The 22,483-nt window shown below is 45.2% G+C and overlaps 1 protein-coding gene across 1 annotated transcript in view; it reads right to left on the reverse strand.

The window, feature by feature from the left end:
• PDPR (pyruvate dehydrogenase phosphatase regulatory subunit) overlaps positions 1 to 22,483 on the reverse strand; it is a 48,853-nt gene that overhangs the window by 24,125 nt on the left and 2,245 nt on the right. Inside the window, exons 2-11 of the mRNA XM_068126015.2 lie at positions 21,548 to 21,681; positions 21,174 to 21,255; positions 19,023 to 19,186; positions 17,115 to 17,236; positions 15,433 to 15,550; positions 14,694 to 14,843; positions 9,949 to 10,141; positions 4,221 to 4,345; positions 3,812 to 3,961; positions 3,528 to 3,661 (exon numbers count right to left, since the gene is read on the reverse strand). Of these exons, the coding sequence (XP_067982116.2) occupies positions 3,528 to 3,661; positions 3,812 to 3,961; positions 4,221 to 4,345; positions 9,949 to 10,141; positions 14,694 to 14,843; positions 15,433 to 15,550; positions 17,115 to 17,236; positions 19,023 to 19,186; positions 21,174 to 21,255; positions 21,548 to 21,681 (1,372 nt within the window). The remainder of the gene's footprint in view (positions 1 to 3,527; positions 3,662 to 3,811; positions 3,962 to 4,220; positions 4,346 to 9,948; positions 10,142 to 14,693; positions 14,844 to 15,432; positions 15,551 to 17,114; positions 17,237 to 19,022; positions 19,187 to 21,173; positions 21,256 to 21,547; positions 21,682 to 22,483) is intronic.

A 22,483-nucleotide genomic window follows, 5' to 3' on the forward strand; every position in this document is an offset into this window, starting at 1 on the left:
TTGAGGTAATCTGGCATGCCTGATTGCCACAACTTCTTGAGGTAATCTGGCATGCCTGATTGCCACATCTTCTTGAGGTAATCTGGCATGCCTGATTGCCACATCTTCTTGAGGTAGTCTGGCATGCCTGATTGCCACATCTTCTTGAGGTAATCTGGCATGCCTGATTGCCACATCTTCTTGAGGTAGTCTGGCATGCCTGATTGCCACATCTTGAGGTAGTCTGGCATGCCTGATTGCCACATCTTATTGAGGTCGTGAAGGGCTCACCAGGCTTGTGCTTTCCATACTTTGATATCTTTCTTGGTCGACCTGATGTAGGACCCAAGGTACTTGAAGTCGTTCTTCACTGCCAGAGTGGAACCATTGAGTGTCAAGATCCTGACCTCATCTGTGATGTTGAAAGCCATCACCTCGGTCTTCTTCACATTTAGACCCAGGCCCACCTTCTTACACTCAGGAGCAGTTCCTGCGCTTGTTGTACGTGGTTGGACACGAGGGCAATCTGTCAGTCAAAATCTGTCACCGTCACCGGGCCGACTCGCCTGCTCTTCTGGGAGTGATTGTGACGCCATACACTTCCTCCCTTCCTGTGATCGACTGACGTAGAGCATAATCCAGGACGATTATGAAGAGGTATGGTGCCACAGTGTCCCCCTGTAGGATGACCGATAGAATGGGAAAGGTTTCCATCTCACCGTCGGGAGAAAAGACCCTGGCTGAGGTGTTGGCGTACACATCGCTGATGGACTGGACAATGCATGCTGGAATGCCATAGGCTCTGAGTATCCGCATGAGTTTTCCACAGTGAATTGAGTCGAATGCCTTCCTGAAGTCAATGAACGTCATTACGGCAGGTATATGTTTCCTTTTCACTCCCTCAATGATTCGTCGGAGAGCCAGCACTTGCGAGGTTGTGGTCCTTTTCTCTCTAAATCAGTTTTGGTCGATACGGAGTCGAGGGTCGAGGATGGAGTGGATTCTGTTCAGAATCATCCTGTTGAACACCTTCGCTACAACTGAGCTGAGGCCGATTCCTCGATAGTTGTCAGTTTTACTGAGGTCCCCGGATTTAGGGATGGGTATGATATTGAGGATTGTCCACTGCTCAGGAAGCTCTCGATCCATATGAGCCTTGTTGATAATGTAAAGTACTAGGTCATAAATTAGTGTACACTTCAACACCTCTGGTACGATACCATCTTCTCCACAACTCTTCCCTGCTTTCAGCAAGCCCATCGCAGCTTGATATTCTTCGTGAGTGAATGGCCCGTCATTGATTGTGTCAGGGATTAAATATTCATATTGACAATATTGTTAGAATATATATCAATGTAATCTTGTTTAAAGTGGAATTATGTTTTACTTTACGAATGAGCAAAAGAGCATAGAACTAGCATTAACATGTGGTCAGGAGAGTTAATTTCAGACAAGAATGTGTAACGCTCTTGGACCGCCACCTGTCGATCATTAATAGCCTCTGTTCAGGGCACTGCGCACACGCTGCAAATTCTTTTTCAGCAGGTCAGAGTATTTGACCTCTTGAACAGAAATAAGTATTTGCTGGCCAAGAAAGCCATATAAGGTTTTTTGGATAAGGAACACCCTGCATGCTCTGCAACATCAAAGGAGTTTGGGGCTTTAAAACCAGGAGAAAGTTGCGAGGAGAGAGAGGAGAGTGGACTGGGACAGTGAACTGAAGAGGAGTGAAAACTGAAGACCAGTTGAAACTGATCAACCAACTGGAGATTGTCAACAACTGAACGAGCTTCAGAAAGACCTACTGAACGAGCTTCAAAAGACCGACCAAACGAGCTTCAACAAACTCTGGAACAAAGACTCATTAAAGATCTCGGCTTAGTATACAACAAATTCTCAAAAGTGAATAAAACATTGATTTTGCTAAAACGAGTTTCTGAAGTTTCTGAAGTAGAACAGTAGTTAAAATTATTATTCTACAATTGGTAGATCTTCAAAGACTGGTTCTATCTCCTCATACTCATTCACCATCACACGTGGGTTACCCAGAAGGTTCTTGAAGTGATTGAACCATGCATCCCGGCGTTCTTCAGCAGTCTTGCCTGTGATCTGACTTGGTTGTGAGGATTTCTTCCTGGATATTTCCATAATGAGGTTCCAGCCCTGGGAGGGTTGCTTGTTGGTGTGGTGCTTTTCAATTTCATGGATTTTCTTGGCTAGGTTTTCAGCCATGACCTCAGCTGATTCTGAGTATCTTTCACTCACTCACCGCAGGCAGGTTGGTGGTCTTTCTATCTTCTACCGATTCCTCTCCGGCCTAGCTCCCTCAGCTCTCTCTGTGCTCTGTCCCCCCAATATTCCTGCAGAATGCACAAGATCTGCCTGCAACCCTCTTCTGGTGAAACTGCCAAAATCAGGACTCTCTATTCACCTTCACTCTTTCATCCCTCTTTTCTCCCACCTCTGGAACAAACTCCCTCACTCCCTTCAATCCCACTCCTCCCTCCAGGTCTTTAAAACAGCTGTTCACCACCATCTCTTGTCTTCCCCAATCCAAAGCCTTGATCTTTTCTACCCCCGTTAAAACACCCCAAATCCACATTTTCCAAATTCCCTATTTTCTTTCCGAGAAGTCCTTGCAGTGTCCATCTTGTTTATCCCATGTACCCCACCCCAGGCCTCTCCCTCCCACAGATGTCCCGATGTCCTTGTTATCTACTGTTGTTGTGCTTCCCTCTCTCTACCCTTCTTGTCTCATGCTCCCTTCATTATATGTTCTGTGCGTTAGTTCTTACATGAGCCTCGACTTAGTATACAAAAAAATAAAAAAATTAAAACCTGACTGATGGCAATTTTTAGTCATTTACTAAGCCTCACAAGTGTGCGTCCATCTTTAGGTAGGCCAGAAAACAATCTTGCATATCTCACTCAAGTCAGAACTCTCCAACCAATCTCCCTCTTCAAAGTCAAAATGACACCTTGTCATGTCCGTGTCTGGTATATACCCCGACCCCCTTTAGACCGAGGCCCACCTTCTTACACTCACGCTCTACACTCAGGAGCAGTTCCTGCGCTTGTTGTACGTGGTTGGACACGAGGGCAATCTGTCAGTCAAGATCCGTCACCGTCACCGGGCCGACTCGCCTGCTCTTCCTGGGGGTGATGGTGACGCCATACACTTCCTCTCGTCCTGTGATCGCCTGACGTAGAGCACAATCCAGGACGATTATGAAGAGGTATCGTGCCACAGTGTCCCCCTGTAGGACGCCCGCGAGAATGGGAAAGGTTTCCGTCTCACCGTCGGGAGACAAGACCCTGGCTGAGGTGTTGGCGTACACATCGCTGATGGACTGGACAATGCATGCTGGGATGCCATAGGCTCTGAGTATCCGCATGAGTTTTGCACTCAAGAACAGGTAGAATTTTTTGAACTCTGTGTTTACCCTCAAAACACCCTTCCGCTGCCCCACAAACCCCCTCTAATGAAGGTAATGACAGGGATGCACACCAGGTAACACACAACCCACACATCAATACAATTCACGTACCCGTAACTCAAACTTGGTGAAAGAAGACATATCTATTGCGCAAACGGCTTCCTTGCACGCCATCACTTCATTACGAACGATGTCGAACCAACTTGGCTTGTAGAACGTCACATTCTGCTCGCCATCACTTTGGCCTGAAATACGAGTGTTCGGTGCACAAAGTATCACGGCACAACCTCAACACAAAAATAATCTTGCAACACTTGCTTCGTATCAAATACACAACTGTCCCCGAAACCTTGTAGGAAACGAAGAATGCAGTTATCTTGCCCAAACAAACACACCTTCGGTCACAAAATATTTTGGCCTTTCAAAAGCATGTTTCTCAGTCCACCGAGCACCCTGACTGTCCAGACGGTCATACAGAGGAGACGTGCGCAGACGCCGCCCTGTCTGGAACTCCACCCCGTGATACAGACGCTCATAGAGCAGTGCTGTCCAAACAAGAAAGATCAACATGAGGTATCCATCTGGACGAACATTCATCGAGGTGGAAAAAGCGAAGCATTCAAAATGGAGGACAATAATCCATTTCTAAAAAAGTATCGGTGGATAAAGACCAAATTGAGGCAATGATTCTTGTTCCAAACTCGTTCAAAAGTTAGGTTCATCTGAGAAAGTAAATCAATGTTGGTGCAATCAAGGCCCGAGTGTTGTTGCGAGTAATGCAAAATGGCGCATGTGAGAACATACGGACAACTTCCATGACACGGTGTCGTAGAAAAGTACGGCTGCCTTGCAATGCGCTGAACCTTCGGATATCCATGGGCCAAACGTCCACGGAAGTGGAACCAAAAGCGATCCACTCTGCGAGAAGCCTGGAAGTCGTGAGTGGGGTCGATACAAGGGGATGCATTAGTGGGGTCGATACAAGAGGATGCATTAATGGGGTCGATACAAGGGGATGCATTCATGGGGTCAATACAAGGGGATGCATTAGTGGGGTCGATACAAGAGGATGCATTAATGGGGTCGATACAAGAGGATGCATTAATGGGGTCGATACAAGGGGATGCATTCATGGGGTCAATACAAGGGGATGCATTAGTGGGGTCGATACAAGAGGATGCATTAGTGGGGTCGATACAAGAGGATGCATCAATGGGGTCGATACAAGGGGATGCATTAATGGGGTCGATACAAGGGGATGCATTAATGGGGTCGATACAAGGGGATGCATTAGTGGGGTCGATACAAGAGGATGCATTAATGGGGTCGATACAAGGGGATGCATCAATGGGGTCGATGCAAGGGGATGCATCAATGGGGTCGATACAAGGGGATGCATTAGTGGGGTCAATACAAGGGGATGCATTAGTGGGGTCGATACAAGGGGATGCATCAATGGGGTCGATACAAGGGGATGTATTAGTGGGGTCGATGCAAGGGGATGCATTAGTGGGTACAATACAAGGGGATGCATTAGTGGGTACAATACAAGGGGATGCATTAATGGGGTCAATACAAGGGGATGCATGAGTGGGGTCAATAAAAGGGGATGCATTAGTGGGTTCGATGCAAGGGGATGCATCAATGGGGTCGATGCAAGGGGATGCATCAATGGGGTCGATACAAGGGGATGTATTAGTGGGGTCGATGCAAGGGGATGCATTAGTGGGTACAATACAAGGGGATGCATTAATGGGGTCAATACAAGGGGATGCATGAGTGGGGTCAATAAAAGGGGATGCATTAGTGGGTACAATACAAGGGGATGCATTAGTGGGTACAATACAAGGGGATGCATTAATGGGGTCGATACAAGGGGAAGCATTAATGGGTACAATACAAGGGGATGCATTGGTGGGTACAATACAAGGGGATGCATTGGTGGGTACAATTCAAGGGGATGCATTATGTGCGTATAATACAAGGGGATACATTAGGGAGTACAATACAAGGGGATGTATTAGTGCATACAATACAAGGGGATGCATTCATGGGGTCAATACAAGGGGATGTATTACTGCGTACAATACAAGGGGATGCATTCATGGGGTCAATACAAGGGGATGCATTCGTGGGTACAATACAAGGGGATGCATTAGTGGTTCCAATAAAAGGGGATGCATTGGTGGGTACAATACAAGGGGAGGCATCCGTGGGGTCAATACAAGGGGATGTATTAGTGGGTACAATACAAGGGGATGTATTCATGGGGTCAATACAAGGGGATGTATTCATGGGGTCAATACAAGGGGATGTATTACTGCGTACAATACAAGGGGATGCATTCATGGGGTCAATACAAGGGGATGCATTAATGGGGTCAATACAAGGGGATGTATTAGTGCGTACAATACAAGGGGATGCATTAGTGGGTACAATACAAGGGGATGTATTAGTAGGTACAATTCAAGGGGATGTATTAGTGGGTGCAATACAAGGGGATGCATTAGTGGGTGCAATACAAGGGGATGTATTAGTGGGTACAATACAAGGGGATGTATTAGTGGGGTCAATACAAGGGGATGCATTCGTGGGGTCAATACAAGGGGATGTATTAGTGGGTACAATACAAGGGGATGCATTCGTGGGGTCAATACAAGGGGATGCATTCGTGGGGTCAATACAAGGGGATGCATTCGTGGGTACAATACAAGGGGATGTATTACTGTATTAGTGGGGTCAAACAAACATCAGTAGTGATACAAATTGGGACATTCATCAGCCAATAGTTTGAATCGAAGAACGGACAGCCATAGACCGAAGGAGATAGTTTGGAGATACAGTGCATTGAGAAAGTATTCAGACCCCTTCACTTTTTTCACATTTTGTTATGTTGCAGCCTTTTGCTGAAATCGTTTAAATTCATTTTTTCTCTCATCAATCTACACTCAATACCCCATAATGACAAAGAGAAAACAGGATTTTAGAAAGTTTTGCAAATTTATTAAAAATAAATAAGCGTTACGCCTAGGTCCCCCGTCGTTGAAGTGATGCAAGTTGACAAAGTGGAAGACGCAAGGCGGCCATCTTGGATTTTGATGTGGCGACCTATTTTCAACAGCGTTCTCCCTTATGCGTAGATACACCCACACACCAGATTAGAAGTTAGTAGTTCGTTTATTTTTCAAGATATTTCGATCACAAGGTTCAGACATATATATGGTGGCGGCCATCTTGGATTTTGACGTGGCGACCCAATTTTCAATAGTGTTCTTCCTTATGCCGAGATACACCCACACACCAGATTAGAAGTTGGTACTTCGCTTATTTTTTAAGATATTCCGCTCACAAGGTTCAGACATACATGGCGTCAGACATACATGGCGGCGGCCATCTTGGATTTTGACATGGGTTGCACCCACACTCCAAATTAGAATTCGGCCCTTCGCTTATGCACGCACGCATGGATGCACGCACGTTCACACACACGGATGTACGGACGCACGCACGGACACACATGGACGGAGGGGAAAACCATAGTGCCCCTTTCGCTCCGCGGTGCGATAGGGGACAAAAACTGAAATATGACATTGACATAAGTATTCATACCCTTTGCTATGACACTTGAAATTTAGCTCAGGTGCCTCCCATTTCTCTTGATCATCTTTGAGATGTTTCTGTACCTTGATTGGAGTCCACCTGTGGTAAATTCAATTGATTGGACATGATTTGGAAAGGCACACACCTGTCTATGTAAGGTCTCACAGCTGACAATGCATCTGGAGTGTTGCAGTGATGATTGTCCTTCTGGAAGTTTCTCCCATCTCCACACAGGATCTCTGGAGCTCAGCCAGAGTGACCATCAGGTTCTTGGTCACCTCTCTTACCAAGGCCCTTCTCCCCGTATGCTCAGTTTGTCCGGGCGGCGAGCTCTAGGAAGAGTCCTGGTTGTTCCAAACTTCTTCCATTTAAGAATTATGGAGGCCACTGTGCTCTTGGGAACCTTCAATGCAGCAGAATTATTTTTGTAGGCTTCCCCAGATCTGTGCCTCGACAAAATCCTGTCTTTGAGCTCTGCAGGTAGTTCCTTCGACCTCATTGCTTGGTTTTTGCTCGGATATGCATTGTCAGCTGTGAGACCTTTTATAGACAGGTGTGTGCCTTTCCAAATCATGTCCAATCAATTGAATTTACCACAGGTGGACTCCAATCAGGTGTAGAAACATCTCAAAGATGATCAAGAGAAATGGGAGGCACCTGAGCTAAATTTCAAGTGTCATAGCAAAGGGTATGAATACTTATGTAAATGTGATATTTCAGTTTTTTCTTTTTAATAAATTCGCAAAACTTTCTAAAATCCTGTTTTCTCTTTGTCATTACGGGGTATTGAGTGCAGATTGATGAGGGAAAAAATGAATTTAAACGATTTCAGCATAAGGCTGCAACATAACAAAATGTGAAAAACGTGAAGGGGTCTGAATACTTTCTGAATGCGCTGTAAAAGACATTTGTGGATCTAGTTGAAGAAGGAGAATGCACAATGGGAAGACTATGCTATTGAAGCACAAACCCAGTAGGATCGACAGACACCAGGCAAAGCACAGGTTTCTCTTCAACACAAAATAATTCCTATTTGGGATTAACAAAGCAAAATGTGGTCAGGATGAGAACCTAAAGCTTGGCGATGAAAATAAAAGTGATGCAACAAATTTAACAGGTTAATATAAACAACAACAATGTGGAGAACCTCCGCCACGGGTCTCCGATCTCCACGTTACTGACCTCAAATGCTAACGCCAAACACGGCTCGGGGTTCTTTGTTGCCATTTCGGACATGTCTATGCAATCCCATTGTACAGCACGATTAAACTTCCAAGGATATGTCATCATGATCTCTTGTCCCAAGGGAATACTGCTGCTAAATTTACAAGGCCCAACTTTCCAAGAGATGTTGCAGCCATCTGCTAAATGAACATCTAATACACTGCACAGCGTGGAGTAACAAACATGGTTTTAATCAATGTTTCGGCAAATGTAGATGTCACACTAAAGTTACTAAACTGAATGCTCACCGGAGGATGCACCGCGAATAGATTTAAAAACTAATCTATGTCGAAAAATGATCTTAAGGCCAATCTACATCGTCATCTCGATAAACTCCTGCTCATCCCGTCTCACCCAGGAAGGCAGTTGTAACCATTTACGCCAGGTAACCAAGCACAATGGATTTGCAACTGGGAATACAAATATAACTAGAGTGAAGTCGATGGCGAGTCATCGCAAATCTCCGCTCTTACCACCAAAAACAAAGTTGCGGCCATCATTCCATGTTCCATCGATGGCAAAAAGATCCACCACAAATGACGCAATATCAAATTTTGATTTAATCCCCCCCCATTTTAACCCCAAGTCCCCACCCCTACTCGCTGGGCCACGACCCGGAGGTCAAATCCAAAAAAGGTTAAACATTTCATGCATCCTCCAATGGACATTGAAATAAACAGTTTAATTTAACAAAATGCCCGTAATTGCATTTTTACCCTCGCCAGGGGAGAGCTTATTGCATTTGAGTCCGTTTGTCTGTTTGTCTGTTTGTCTGTCTGTCTGTCCGCACAGAATAAATTTGATTTTCTCTGCAACCGTTGGCCCGATTGACAGGAAATTTTCAACATAGGTGCAACTCCACCTGTGTAATGTATAAATTTTTAATGATAATTATGACGTCAGAGGTCACGTGGTTCGGCCGCCATCTTGGAAAAACCGAAAAACTTTGCACCTCCATATCTCGGAAAGCGCTGAATAGAAAAAATTGAGAAATGGCTCATTGTAAAGAACTCTCCATGGGGAATAAAATATGTTCATGATGACGTAATAGGTGCCTCCATTATGACATCATAATTCGACAAGTACAAAACTTCATCCGATAAAGATGAAATTTCTTGAGCATAATCTAGGAATAAATTAGGTTACAAAAAAATAATGATGACGTCATCAGTCACGTGGTTCGGCATTTGTTTTAACACAAAAGCCTTAAAAACCACTGAAAATACATCCTGGCGAGGGTTTCCAATCTCCGATTGCTCTTTTTTTTGTTTGGTATTTGACATTTTGACCCTGCCTACAGGGGGAAGGTCAGGAGGCCATAAATGGTACTGCTCATTTACCTTATTTCCATGTGGTGATCATCACTATCAAGTTTGGTGAATTTCTGTACACCGTTTGAGATAGCGTGACACGGACAGACGGAGCAGTACACAATACCTCCCCACCCCCCACCCCCCCCCCCCCCCGTTTGTTTTCAAAAAGTGTGGAGCTAAAAAGATTACTTACCAGCTTAGAACAGGCATTAACCATAGAACCGTGGACCTGGATTGCAGAATCCCCTCTCAACTACACTACAAGGGACAGTTCTAACAGTGAAAACAAATCACCAAAGCATCAGCACAAACAGTGACCCAAATTGGGATAATTGGTGTTAATGAATCAGAATGCTCAACTGCAAGAGATAATTTAGGTTAGCAAGAGAATTTACCTCCCGGCACCGCCTGCGAGCGAAGTTCCAGAAGAGTTCATCCCTGCCAGTACGAAGTAGTTCCGTACACTGGGCGATTCCCCCAGGATGCAACGCATGTCAGGGCTGAACGATTCGGGACAGTTGACAAGGCGCCGGATATGGACATCGGATAGCACTGGCATTCGCTCCAACAGCGACTGCAGCAGAGGCCCTGATAATGGGAAGGCAACGAACAGGTGAATATTTCACAAACAAACAATTACAATGAAAGACAGCAGGTAAGATAATGAAGCAGGAAAATAGAAAAACAAATGGAGCCAAGTTGATGACGCGCCATCGCAAATCCCCATGTTTCCCACCTAAAGCAAAGTTGAAAGACGACAAAAAGGTTCCATTCGGAATGACCTGCTATTAAAAATTTCCAAGTTAAAAATATGTTTTCCTAGATTTGACCCCTGTGATCCTAAGTCCCCACCACCTGGGTTCAAATCCAAAAAATAGTTGCATATTTCACGTGCTCCCCAATAACAAAAAAAAACAAATAAAAAAAAACAAAAAACAAAACGTGCTCTCCAATATTGATTGCAAATACAAAGTTTCATCAAAAATGTGCTGATAATTGCATTTTTTGGTGTTTGACCTTTAAACCCTGGAAGCCAATTGTACTGCTCTTACACCTCCTTGCTATGTGTTACGGATTCGTCACTTCCGCTGTTGTGGTTTTCACCCACTTGACATGTTTCGGATATCATGTATTATTATTATTCTCAAAAGGTTTAGTATTCAGGAACAGCTATCTAAAGTTTAAAAGGTTAACGTAAAATGATACAGGAAACCGACCCGGAAGAAAAAAGGCGGTAAAGAAGAAGAAGGCGTTAGGACAGTGAAACGACGCGGTCTGAAAAAGCTCCGTACCTAGCGTGGCCGAGCGTACATGGCGAGTGAACTTTGAGTCCTTGAAAGGAATCTCGTGCGATCGGTGTTATCGCCGGAGTTGTGGAAAAGCCTGCGAAGCCAGGTACAGGGGTGAGATTCCGGAGAATCTTCGCCTCAAGGCCACGGCTCGAGTGAGAGCCGTCCGCCATTTCGCCCCGCGCGCTGCCTTCATCGGAAAAGGTTTGTCGCGTCGGCTGGGCTTATCCTCCGGTGGTTTGCCGGGGACGGCTGTGCAATAAAGCGGCGTTTGAGGAGTACACGGCGATTCGCTGATTGAACGGCAAACGTGTACGTCGGCGCGCGTCTTTGGAGAGTGTCCATTCTACCGCAAGTTTGCTGGGTGGTGGACCACGTGACTTCTGTGTTGCTTCGACTGTCTACGCCTCGATTGCTCTTGATCGGACATTGTTCCAACGATCACCGGAGCGAATCAACTTCGCCTTGAAGGTTATAGAGACATTGAAGAGGTTCTTTCCATGTACTGGGAACAGTGAGTTCGATAACGTTTTTTTTTTTTTTTTTTTTTGTATACAAGATCGAGGCTCGTGAAAGAGCGAACATTAATCACACAGAAAGACAAACCGACACATAAAACATACAACATCGGGAGCGGTAGACAAGATGGGGAGAGAGGGGGAAGGACACAAACACAACATTTGAGAGCAGGGACCGAGAGACATGGAGACATCGAGAGATCTGAGAGAGGGCGAGGGCTTTGGGGGGGGGGCATGGGAAGGGGGCGGTGGGAGAGGTATAAAACACATGGACACTGCCAGGACTTCCAGGAAAGAAGTTGGAATTTCAAACAAGGTGGATCTGGGGTGAATTAGCGGGGGTAGAAAAGATCAAGGTTTTGGATGGGGGAAGATAAGAGATGGTGGTGAACAGCTGTTTTAAAGACCTGGAGGGAGGAGTGGGATTGAAGGGAGTGAGGGAGTTTGTTCCAGAGGCGGGAGAAAAGAGGAATGAAAGAGTGAAGGTGAGCAGAGAGCCGAGATTTCGGCAGTTTAACCATCAGAGGGTTGCTGGCAGATCTTGTGCGACTTGTAGGAATATTTGGGGGACAGAGCACAGAGAGAGCTGGGGGTGCAAGGCCGGAGAGGAGTCGGTAGAAGACAGAAAGACCACCTACCTGCCTGCGGTGAGTGAGTGAAAGGCCCTCAGAGATAGCTTCATCGCGGGAGATTCCAATAATTCTGAAAGCTTTGGTTTCAACAGCGTGAAGCCGAGCTAGGTGTGAGGCAGGAGCACCGGCCCATAGGGGAGAACAGTATTCCATTGAGCTGCAGATGAAAGCCTTGTATGTGGTGAGGAGCTCAGGTGTGCCGAGGAAGGACTTCGCACGACGGAGGATGCCCAGTCGGCGACTGGCTTTGGAGGCCAGCTTGGAAATGTGGTTTTCCCAAGAAAGATCATGGCAGATAGTGAGACCCAAAAGCTTGAGCGACAGAACTTCTTGGAGAGGATTGTTGAGAAAGTAGATGGGAGGGTTGTCCAGTCGATCTTTTCGGAGAGACATAGTAAGAGTGTGAGATTTGTCAGGATTGAAAGACATGTTCCACTTGTTTGACCAGTCTGTGATTTTGTCCAAGTCTTCAGAGAGTGAGGAGGCTGCAGACTGCTGATCTGAGGGAAGAGGATTGGAGCGGCAGAGAGTGGAGTCATCAGCAAAGAGATAGAGAGGATTTTCAAGAGAGTCAGAGAGATCATTGATGAAGACCAGAAAAAGCACGGGGCCCAGAACACTGCCTTGGGGAACTCCAGCCTGAACAGGAAGAGGAGATGAGAGAAACCCATTCAGGGCCACACGTTGACGACGACTAGAGAGGAAGTCCGCCAGCCATGCGTGGAGATTTCCATTCCATCCTAAGATAACAGATGGTACCATCTGTTATCTAAGTTCCACTTTAACAGATGGTACCATCCTAAGATATTGATTTTATGGTGGCTGGCTATCATGGTTGTATCATTATTCCTGTGTGATTTTTAATATATCCCTTTTTGTTGGTAACCATTGGTGTGGGTTCGATCTTGATTTTGACACGGAGTAATATATATTTTTCTGCCGTGATTCCTCCCGGGGTTCGGAGGTATACCGAGACCAGGAGGTCGGGGAGGAACACGTAACATATGCGGTGATCATAACTACCAACATTTTTAAATTTACACGTGGCATGGACAGACAGAGCGGATTACAATATACCTGTACCTCTCCTAATCTTTGTGAACGTAATACCTCTCCTACTCTTTGTGAACGTAATACCTCTCCTACTCTTTGTGAATGTAATACCTCTCCTACTCTTTGTGAACGTAATACCTCTCCTACTCTTTGTGAATGTAATATCTCTCCCACTCTTTGTAAATGTAATACCTCTCCTACTCTTTGTGAACGTAATACCTCTCCTACTCTTTGTGAACGTAATACCTCTCCTACTCTTTGTGAATATAATACCTCTCCTACTCTTTGTGAACGTAATACCTCTCCTACACTTTGTGAACGTAATACCTCTCCTACTCTTTGTGAACGTAATACCTCTCCTACTCTTTGTGAACGTAATACCTCTCCTACTCTTTGTGAACATAATACCTCTCCTACTCTTTGTGAATGTAATACCTCTCCTACCCTTTGTGAATGAAATACCTCTCCTACTCTTTGTGAATATAATACCTCTCCTACTCTTTGTGAATGTAATACCTCTCCTACTCTTTGTGAATGTAATACCTCTCCTACTCTTTGTGAATGAAATACCTCTCCTACTCTTTGTGAATGAAATACCTCTCCTACTCTTTGTGAATGAAATACCTCTCCTACTCTTTGTGAATGTAATATCTGTCCCACTCTTTGTGAATGAAATACCTCTCCTACTCTTTGTGAATGTAATACCTCTCCTACTCTTTGTGAATGTAATATCTCTCCCACTCTTTGTGAACGATATCAATGGCATATTTAACGCCCACCAAGTAATGGTAGCAGACAGGACGCCTCGTTTAACACCCATCCAAGGGACAGCACAATGTGATGCAACACCTTGACACCTAATTCTTGCATCAGAGCTGTGAAGCACCAATGCAAGAATTTTAGAGTCTGGAATCAAGTCCACACTGGGGGGATTAGTGGGGTGGGGTAATTATAGAGATTCTAGCCACCCAGGAATATTTGATTGAGAGATAATTATTTGTTCCCTCCAATTATGGGTGAGAGATGTGATTGGGTTTTGATTCATATGTATCTATATAATAATAGCGTAAGAACTCGACTTTGTTATCCCTTTTACGCCGCACCCAGTGACCCGATGCCCACGGCACTAATGGATTTACGATCTACGAACCGCGCTCTTTGTTTATCACGTACAGCCATACTCGAAAAATCTGAATTAGCCGACGTTGGGGCCCAAAAGCATCCGATTAACTGCCGATACGACGCCATCTTACGACGCCATCGTATTGGCGTCTGCTGGGCGAAGGCGAAGCAAGCCGTCCGCTGATTGGACAGGCGAAGGCGAAAGCAAGCCGTCCACTGAGTGGACAATCCAGAGCATGCATTTGTGCCGGTGTCGGCGATCGTTGTTCATATACGCACTCTTCATTCTCATCTTTCTTCCTAACTCTTACTTGGACAAGCAAATCCCCTATGCCATCCATAATGGTACACTCTATCCATACACCACATCTTCCCTTCCGTGGATGTTCTGCGGGTTTCGGCTAGTATATATATATTGCTACATTTCTGACTTTAAAAAAATTAAAGCGAGAAAAACAACACTATTACAAGAACATATAAAGTGTACGTTTAAGAGCTAATCATGGTGTGATCGATATTGTCACACCGTAATGATCCCAGTCATGCTGCAAGTTCTGGAACTCCACTTGGTTCTTTCCTTCGGTGCAGATAGGTTTGGGGTTTTTTTCAAAACCTCCGGACAAGATCCCACCATTCCAAGGGCGCACGTAGATCCTACCATCAGGGTCCAGCACAACTGCAAGCACAAAGGAATAACAATTCCTGAAAAAATGAACAAAATCAGTTTGGGTGTCTCGCGTGCATAGCTAAAGTCGACAGGTGCACGGCAATAGAACAACTTGGTTGGTTGTGCCATCAGTTCTCAGCTCTCTGATCCTGGGCATGATCTCCAACAGGATTTAATTTACTCAAGGGTAAGGATTTGCTGTAAATATTCAAGACACAAAACACCCCCCCAACCCCCACATAATCCCCCTCCGCCCCCCCTCTCCCTTTTAGCATTCCTCTACACAGTGTATTTAACTCGTAGTGCACAATGCCTGCATAGTTCCACATGAAGACCACACCAGTGATCAAACCACACACCTGAGCGTTATTGTCAGCTAGGTGACGCAACATCCCTCCCATGTGGACATCAATAAAAAGAGTATTTGCAGCAACAGGTGATTGCTACAGCTGGTGGTGCTTTGTTTATCCTCGAGTTGAACTCTAAGCAAACCCCAAACCTCTCTGCGCACAACAAGCCGTTATTCAGGGATTTAATTAATTCAACCAAAGTGACTGCGTTTCAGTGCAGGGAGGAAACACACTGCTCTTTAGAGCACCTGGAAGATCAGAAGCCAGTGGAGACTCGGCTGGCTGGGTGATCAGGTAGAAATGCTCACAGGGGTGCAGGGGGATGCTCACAGGTTCATCACAAGACTGTCCCAACTCGTACGCCCACTACAAGGAACAAGTGGAAAGATAGACACTGCACTTGTACTTCATTGTCCTGCATTCAACTTGTAAAATAAAACCTCCCATTTAAATTTCACCTTGAATAAAAAGTCTGCAAATATCATACAGAATATTTTTTTTACAGGTGTATGGGAAAGATGTGGACATAACATGTGGACAAGAATGTGGACATTAGGAGTGGAGGAATGGTTGATCAGAGTAGTGATGGCAATGTACGAAAGAGCGCGCACAGCTGTAAGGACGAAGGACGGGAACAGTGGTGAGTTTGAGGTGAAGGTGGGAGTGCATCAGGGGTCGGTACGAAGTCCACTACTATTTGTAGCTGTGATGGAGGTGCTGGCTCGGAACGTAAAGGAGGGTTTACCGTGGGAGTTGTTGTATGCAGATGATCTGGTGTTGATTGCAGAAAGTATGGATGGACTTAAGGAGAAGATGAACAAGTGGAAGGAATGTATGGAGACAAAAGGTCTGAAAGTGAATATCGGAAAGAAGAAGGTGATGGCAAGTGGTAAAGCATGTGGTGAGGTGGAAAGAACTGGGAAGTGGCCGTGTGCTGTGTGTAGGAAGGGTGTCGGAGTGAACTCCATTCAATGTACAATGTGCGCTGCGTGGGTTCATCAAAAATGTAGTGGTCTGAGAGGGTCATTAACCAGTGTGGCAGCTACATTCAAGTGTAAGGTGTGCACAGAGGGAGCTGCAAATGGAGGAAATGTTGAGTTGGATCTTGGAGACGGCGTGAAGCTGGAAGGTGTGAAAACATTTTGCTACCTCGGAGACATGCTGAATGGAGAAGGTGGATCAGACTCTGCAATGGTTGCTAGAGTGAGATGTGCATGGAAGAAGTTTCGGGAACTGAGTGGCGTGCTGATGAGGAGGGGAGTGTCGTTGAAGCTGAAGGGAAAGGTGTATACTACATGTGTGAGAAGTGTTATGATTTATGGGAGCGAGACATGGGTAATGAAGGTAGAGCAGCAACGAAGGCTGGAAACGGTGGAAATGCGAATGGTTCGGTGGATGTGCGGAGTATCGTTGAGAGAGAGGAAGACAAATGATGAATTGCGAAAGATGATGGGAATAGAGCCTGTGATGGATGCTGTGAAGAGGAACAGGTTGAGATGGTTTGGTCATGTGTTGAGGAAGGATGAAAGTGACTGGTTGAGAAGAGTGATGGAAATGAATGTAGAAGGAAGTAGAGGACGGGGAAGACTGAGAAAGACTTGGCTGAAGATGGTGGAAGAAGAAATGCGGGCAAGGGGGTTAACAAGGGGAGATGCAGAAAATAGGGCAAAATGGAGAAGATTGTCATGGGGACCGCAAGGCTGACGCCTGCTCTAACAGGGAAAATGGCCTTAAAATGCATGTTGTTGTTGTTGTTGTATGGGAAAGATCCAATCCACAAGAGGAATAGTTTTTAAAATACATGACCTTCTTAAGGCATTATGATGCAAGATGACTAATTATTTTAAAATAAATAAAACGACGATGATGTTATGGGCGCACAACAACACCATCAAAACACAAAGCATTTTAGTACAGCTCACATTCATACCTGCCCAGCACAGTTGACAAAATACTCGCAGGTGATCACGCCTCGATCAGTCTCCACCGCGGTCACCATTCCCTTTTCAACGATGGCGTGGCTCACCGCCGTACGGTCGTACATGCGGACACCTGCAGTACAAAGACGCCACCAGCACAGACCGTTCATTGCACAATGTAATTCAAGGCAGGAGTAGGAGGTCATTTGGTCCATCAAGACTGTGATACACTTATACCATATCAATTTATTGTGGCACTTCATCAACTTTAATTCACATGAGGAGGGGGTTTGAGGGGTGGAGAAGTGGGGATGAGAGTAGTGGGGCAAGCACAAACATCACCATGGTGTTCCATACACATACATTCAATCTGATGTACCATACTCCATGTTACAGAGCATTGGTTCTACCAAAGAAGTTTCTTGGCCTGGGGTCATGCCATCCCTCTCCCAGCATTAGTTGGGGCAGGATTTCGGAATTTGTTCAGGGGGCATCGGTGGTTTGCCCACTCTTTGTGAAGGAGACCGTGGGATATTTAATGCCCACCAACTAATGTTGGCAGATGGGACACCAGTTTAATGTCCATCTGAGGGATGACACACACCGATGAATCACCGCTGTGAAACACCGGGATGGCAGCTGAGTAGGGATCAGAACCCAAGCTAGACAAATTAGAGGTGAGTGTGCGTACCTCCAGGCCATCTTGTCAGCGCAGGCATACACACATTTATTTATTTTTAAAGAAAAAAAAATGTGCATACAACCAAAAACATAACTAGATCGACTCTACTAATTTAAGTAATAAACAAGAGCAGACCCGGTCTTGGGTGACGTTTCACCCGCTTCCCAGCAAACTTCTTTCAGGCCAATAGGCATGAGTATATTGATTCCCTCAGCATTACGGAGGGTTTAACTACCCCATTTCTCGGACGTCATGGCGTATTTTATTATGACTTGTAATATCGGCCTCCACCAGGTACCCTGCACATTTACACGGAGAGAATTGGGGTCTGCCCACACCTGAATGCCCTGGAGTATATTTTCTTTACCCCTTTAAACCATTCCGTGGATCCCATGAGTACATCCACGAGTTTGCAACTCATTCCGTCTAGCTGTTCAGGATTGCATAAACGACAAACAAGCATACAAACAGTATGATATTATATTATAATATCATAATTCCCCATTTTTATGATTACGTCCATAGTTTTGATGTAGATATTCGGGGTATTTTATTATTACTTGTAATACCACCTCACACTAGGAGGGGCACTATATAATACCCTTTTTGGTTTCTACAAGGGCAAGGCTCATGGAAGAAGAGGATTAGCGCCTCTCCCCTGCCCACACCCCTCACCCTAAACCCCAGGGATACGATTTATTTTTAACCGCCTTAAAACCCTCCCGGGAAGCCCACACCTTCCCTAATACAACTACCAGATTTCAACTCATTCTGTGTAATGGTAATGAGTGCATGCGGACAAGCAAACAAACAAACAAGAAAGATGTCGTGCATAGCACGATACTTGCGAAATCCCTAAAATAAGTTGTTGGCCTATCATGACCTCAAAAACAATTGGCTTCTTGCTTATGACCAACTCCACCATTTGGTGAAGTTTCGTGAAGATTGGTTGAAAATTGTGACCTGTAGGCGACTGAAATACAGACAGACAAATACAGACAGACAGACAGAATAATGCACAAGACCAACCAATATACTTCAAAAAAATCTTCCATTTTGGCAAGTAATAAACCCCCAATAAACAGACCCATATCGAAGTGTATACAATCTCAGGTGATACAATTAGGTGATGTAGTAGAAGACCGACCGTGGTGAACGAGCCTCACGTGCAACATGATGTGTGGATCATCCAAAAGCATTATCGAGTATCGACGGTTGTTAACGAATGAACAGTCACCATTTGCGATGGCAGCATGTGCAAAGGCACGACAAACGGCCACAGGATTGATGACTCCATCGACGGGCACGTGGAGAGCTCCGTGCAGATCTGCAGTCTCCACCCAAGGGTGAAGTTCCGCTACCTGAGCGCTCGAGAGGATGCTGCAGGGAATGTCATTCACCCTGAAAAACAAACATCTTAGAAAGAGCAGGTTTCATCGAGAGCAACAAAACTTGGAGGAAATACTCAATACAAAGGGCACATTTCCCTTCCATACTGCATACAGGTGAGAGAGTTGAGAGGAGTGGGGGAGGAGCGTTTGGAGAGCTTTGCATCATGTGGAGGGACGGGATCCAAAATGGTGCAATTTCTGCACGTGAAAAATAAACACATATGGTCCTTTGTATGGAAAGATTATGCGAGTGCAAGGTTTCGGTCACACATGCAAGGTGCATGTTTAACAAACTCTTGTTTTAATGCTTTTTGCTCCTTTATAATTTGCTTCTTTAAAAAAAAAATTATCCAAGTCACGAGTGTCGTGGGAAGCTTCGTGAGCATTCCTCTCACTCCTACTGTCTCAAGAACACAGGATACGTCTTACTGGTCAGTCTATGAATGAGCGTTTAATTCAACGAACATAAATAAATGTTACTTCTCCATGAACCTCGGTATTTATAAATAACAAAACAATAAAAGCAAATGTAAAGTTTTAGATATTTATGTTTACCGTTGGTTTTAGGTATTCATTGATGTTTACCATTGGTTTTAGATATTTATGTTTACCGTTGGTTTTCGGTATTCATTGATGTTTACCGTTGGTTTTAGATATTTATGTTTACCGTTGGTTTTAGATATTTATGTTTACAGTTGGTTTTCGGTATTCATTGATGTTTACCATTGGTTTTAGATATTTATGTTTACCGTTGGTTTTAGATATTTATGTTTACAGTTGGTTTTAGATATTTATGTTTACCGTTGGTTTAGCAGACTCGGTGACGTGGTTAGAGCATCCACTTTGACTTTGGGAGATCAGCTGTTTAATTCCAACACTGGCAGCGTCGTACCAAAGACTTCAAAAAATGTACGCGCTGCTTCCTCGTACCAAAGACTTCAAAAAAGGTACGCGCTGCTTCCTCGTACCAAAGACTTCAAAAAAGGTACGCGCTGCTTCCTCGTACCAAAGACTTCAAAAAAGGTACACGCTGCTTCCTCGATCAACGCTCAGTATTTAGATACAACACAGATGAACCCCTGGGAAAGGGATGCCCTTGGGTTAGGGGGGGGGGGAGGGGGTTAAAGAGGGGAGGGAACTTCTCCCTTTAAAAAAATGACTAACTGTGAAGAGAAAAGCACCGCCATTCATGGTGACACTGGTACGTGCTCCAAGAAGTTACTTCTCCAAAATCAGCAGCTACGTTTGGATGAAATCAAGTCCTGTGTTGTCTGGGCGTGCGTCTCACGTCTCACGTCTCGATCTTCCACGAGTCTTAAACACTGTAGATACTCTAGAACACACTTGGTAGAGTACATACCACCGCCAGGCTCAACAGGTTATGTTTTGTATCCACTGATAGGCCAGATCTACATCTGGACCTTGAACCAAAATAATAATCAGTTTGTTCTTGTCACTTATCCAACTCATCCACCAAGTTTTGGCACAAATCCATCCATAACGTTTTGAAATATCATTCCATGTTATATATCGTTTTTGGTTCCGTCTTTCAATGTTGAAGAATCACTATAAAAAAATATAGGATCCAGATCTTTGCCAAAATCTAAACAATGAGTCCTGGTCACACACCCGACCTCTCCACCAAATTTCGTCCGAATCCGTCCATAACTTTTTGAGATATCCTGTTCACAGACAGACAAACAGATAGGGGTGAAAAGATTACTTCCGTCCACCTTCATTGGCAGAGGTAATTCGACAAGCACTGGTGGAATGAGCGATTCCACCTTCCATAAGTCTGCTCTTGTCAAGCATGTGAACATACTAAAGTTCAGTATTGCGATGACAAAAAGACCAGGAGGGGTACAACTTTTTGAGATATCCTGCGCATAGACAGACAGGGGTGAAACATCAGCTCCGTCCACCTTCGGTGGTGGAAGTAATGATTAAATGAGTGTCGGAGCTCCGCGGTGTTGCAATCGATGAGCAGTGACACTCACTGCAGGTGTGATGCAATCCATTTGAGAGACAGCAGTCTATCTTCACTTTGTGCCAATGAAAGAGAACCAGTCTGATGGAAACCTGGGGGGAAAAAAACCAAAAACAAATCAAAAACACCTGCATTATCACCAGAATTGAGCTTTTTTTTGTTTACAAGTTGATTACCCAAGAACATCGCATTGCGTACTAACGGAAGTGGTTTGTATTTAATACATCCATCGAGCAATAAGAAGGCACGTACAAAAGCTTTGCAACAACAAAGGAGCGGAAGCAAAGGCACAACTGGGACAGAGAATGGGTTTGTACGACTGCAAACCGACAAAGCAAGGCCCAAAGTTGGAACCCCCCTCGTAAAGTTTTACACATTGCCTACCAGTGTCCACCCCAGTCTCCTTCTGCAAGTTGCTGTAGAGTTTGCAGGAGTAGTCAGCCATTTGGCTCAAAATGGGGATATGGCGAGCACGCGTTACAATTCCAGCACATAGCAGGGTCGTGCCACCGTGTAACCTGGAACAAAATGATACAAACCGGGTTAGCTGGGTTTTCCGAGTTGGGCACAATGACCGGACTAGCCTCACGTGTAGCAAATCTGATGAGGTGTGCCAGGTAGACTATCCCATCCTGAAGGTGCTTCGTGAGCTAGCTGGGTTTTCCGAGTTGGGCACAATGAGCGGACTACCCTCACGTGTAGTACATCCAACGAGGTGTGCCAGGTAGACTATCCCATCCTGAAGGTGCTTTGTGAGCTAGCTGGGTTTTCCGAGTTGGGCATAATGAGCAGATTAGCCTCACGTGTAGTACATCCAACGAGGTGTGCCAGGTAGACTACCCCATCCTGAAGGTGCTTAGTGAGCTAGCTGGGTTTTCCGAGTTGGGCATCATGAGCAGATTAGCCTCACGTGTAGTACATCCAACGAGGTGTGCCAGGTAGACTACCCCATCCTGAAGGTGCTTAGTGAGCTAGCTGGGTTTTCCGAGTTGGGCACAATGAGCGGACTAGCCTCACGTGTAGTACATCCAACGAGGTGTGCCAGGTAGACTACCCCATCCTGAAGGTGCTTAGTGAGCTAGCTGGGTTTTCCGAGTTGGGCACAATGAGCGGACTAGCCTCACGTGTAGTACATCCAACGAGGTGTGCCAGGTAGACTAGCCCATCCTGAAGGTGCTTAGTGAGCTAGCTGGGTTTTCCGAGTTGGGCATCATGAGCAGATTAGCCTCACGTGTAGTACATCCAACGAGGTGTGCCAGGTAGACTACCCCATCCTGAAGGTGCTTAGTGAGCTAGCTGGGTTTTCCGAGTTGGGCACAA

The sequence above is a fragment of the Myxine glutinosa genome, chromosome 10 (assembly GCF_964187855.1).
Source record: "Myxine glutinosa chromosome 10, kmMyxGlut1.1, whole genome shotgun sequence".
Taxonomy (NCBI): domain Eukaryota; kingdom Metazoa; phylum Chordata; class Myxini; order Myxiniformes; family Myxinidae; genus Myxine; species Myxine glutinosa.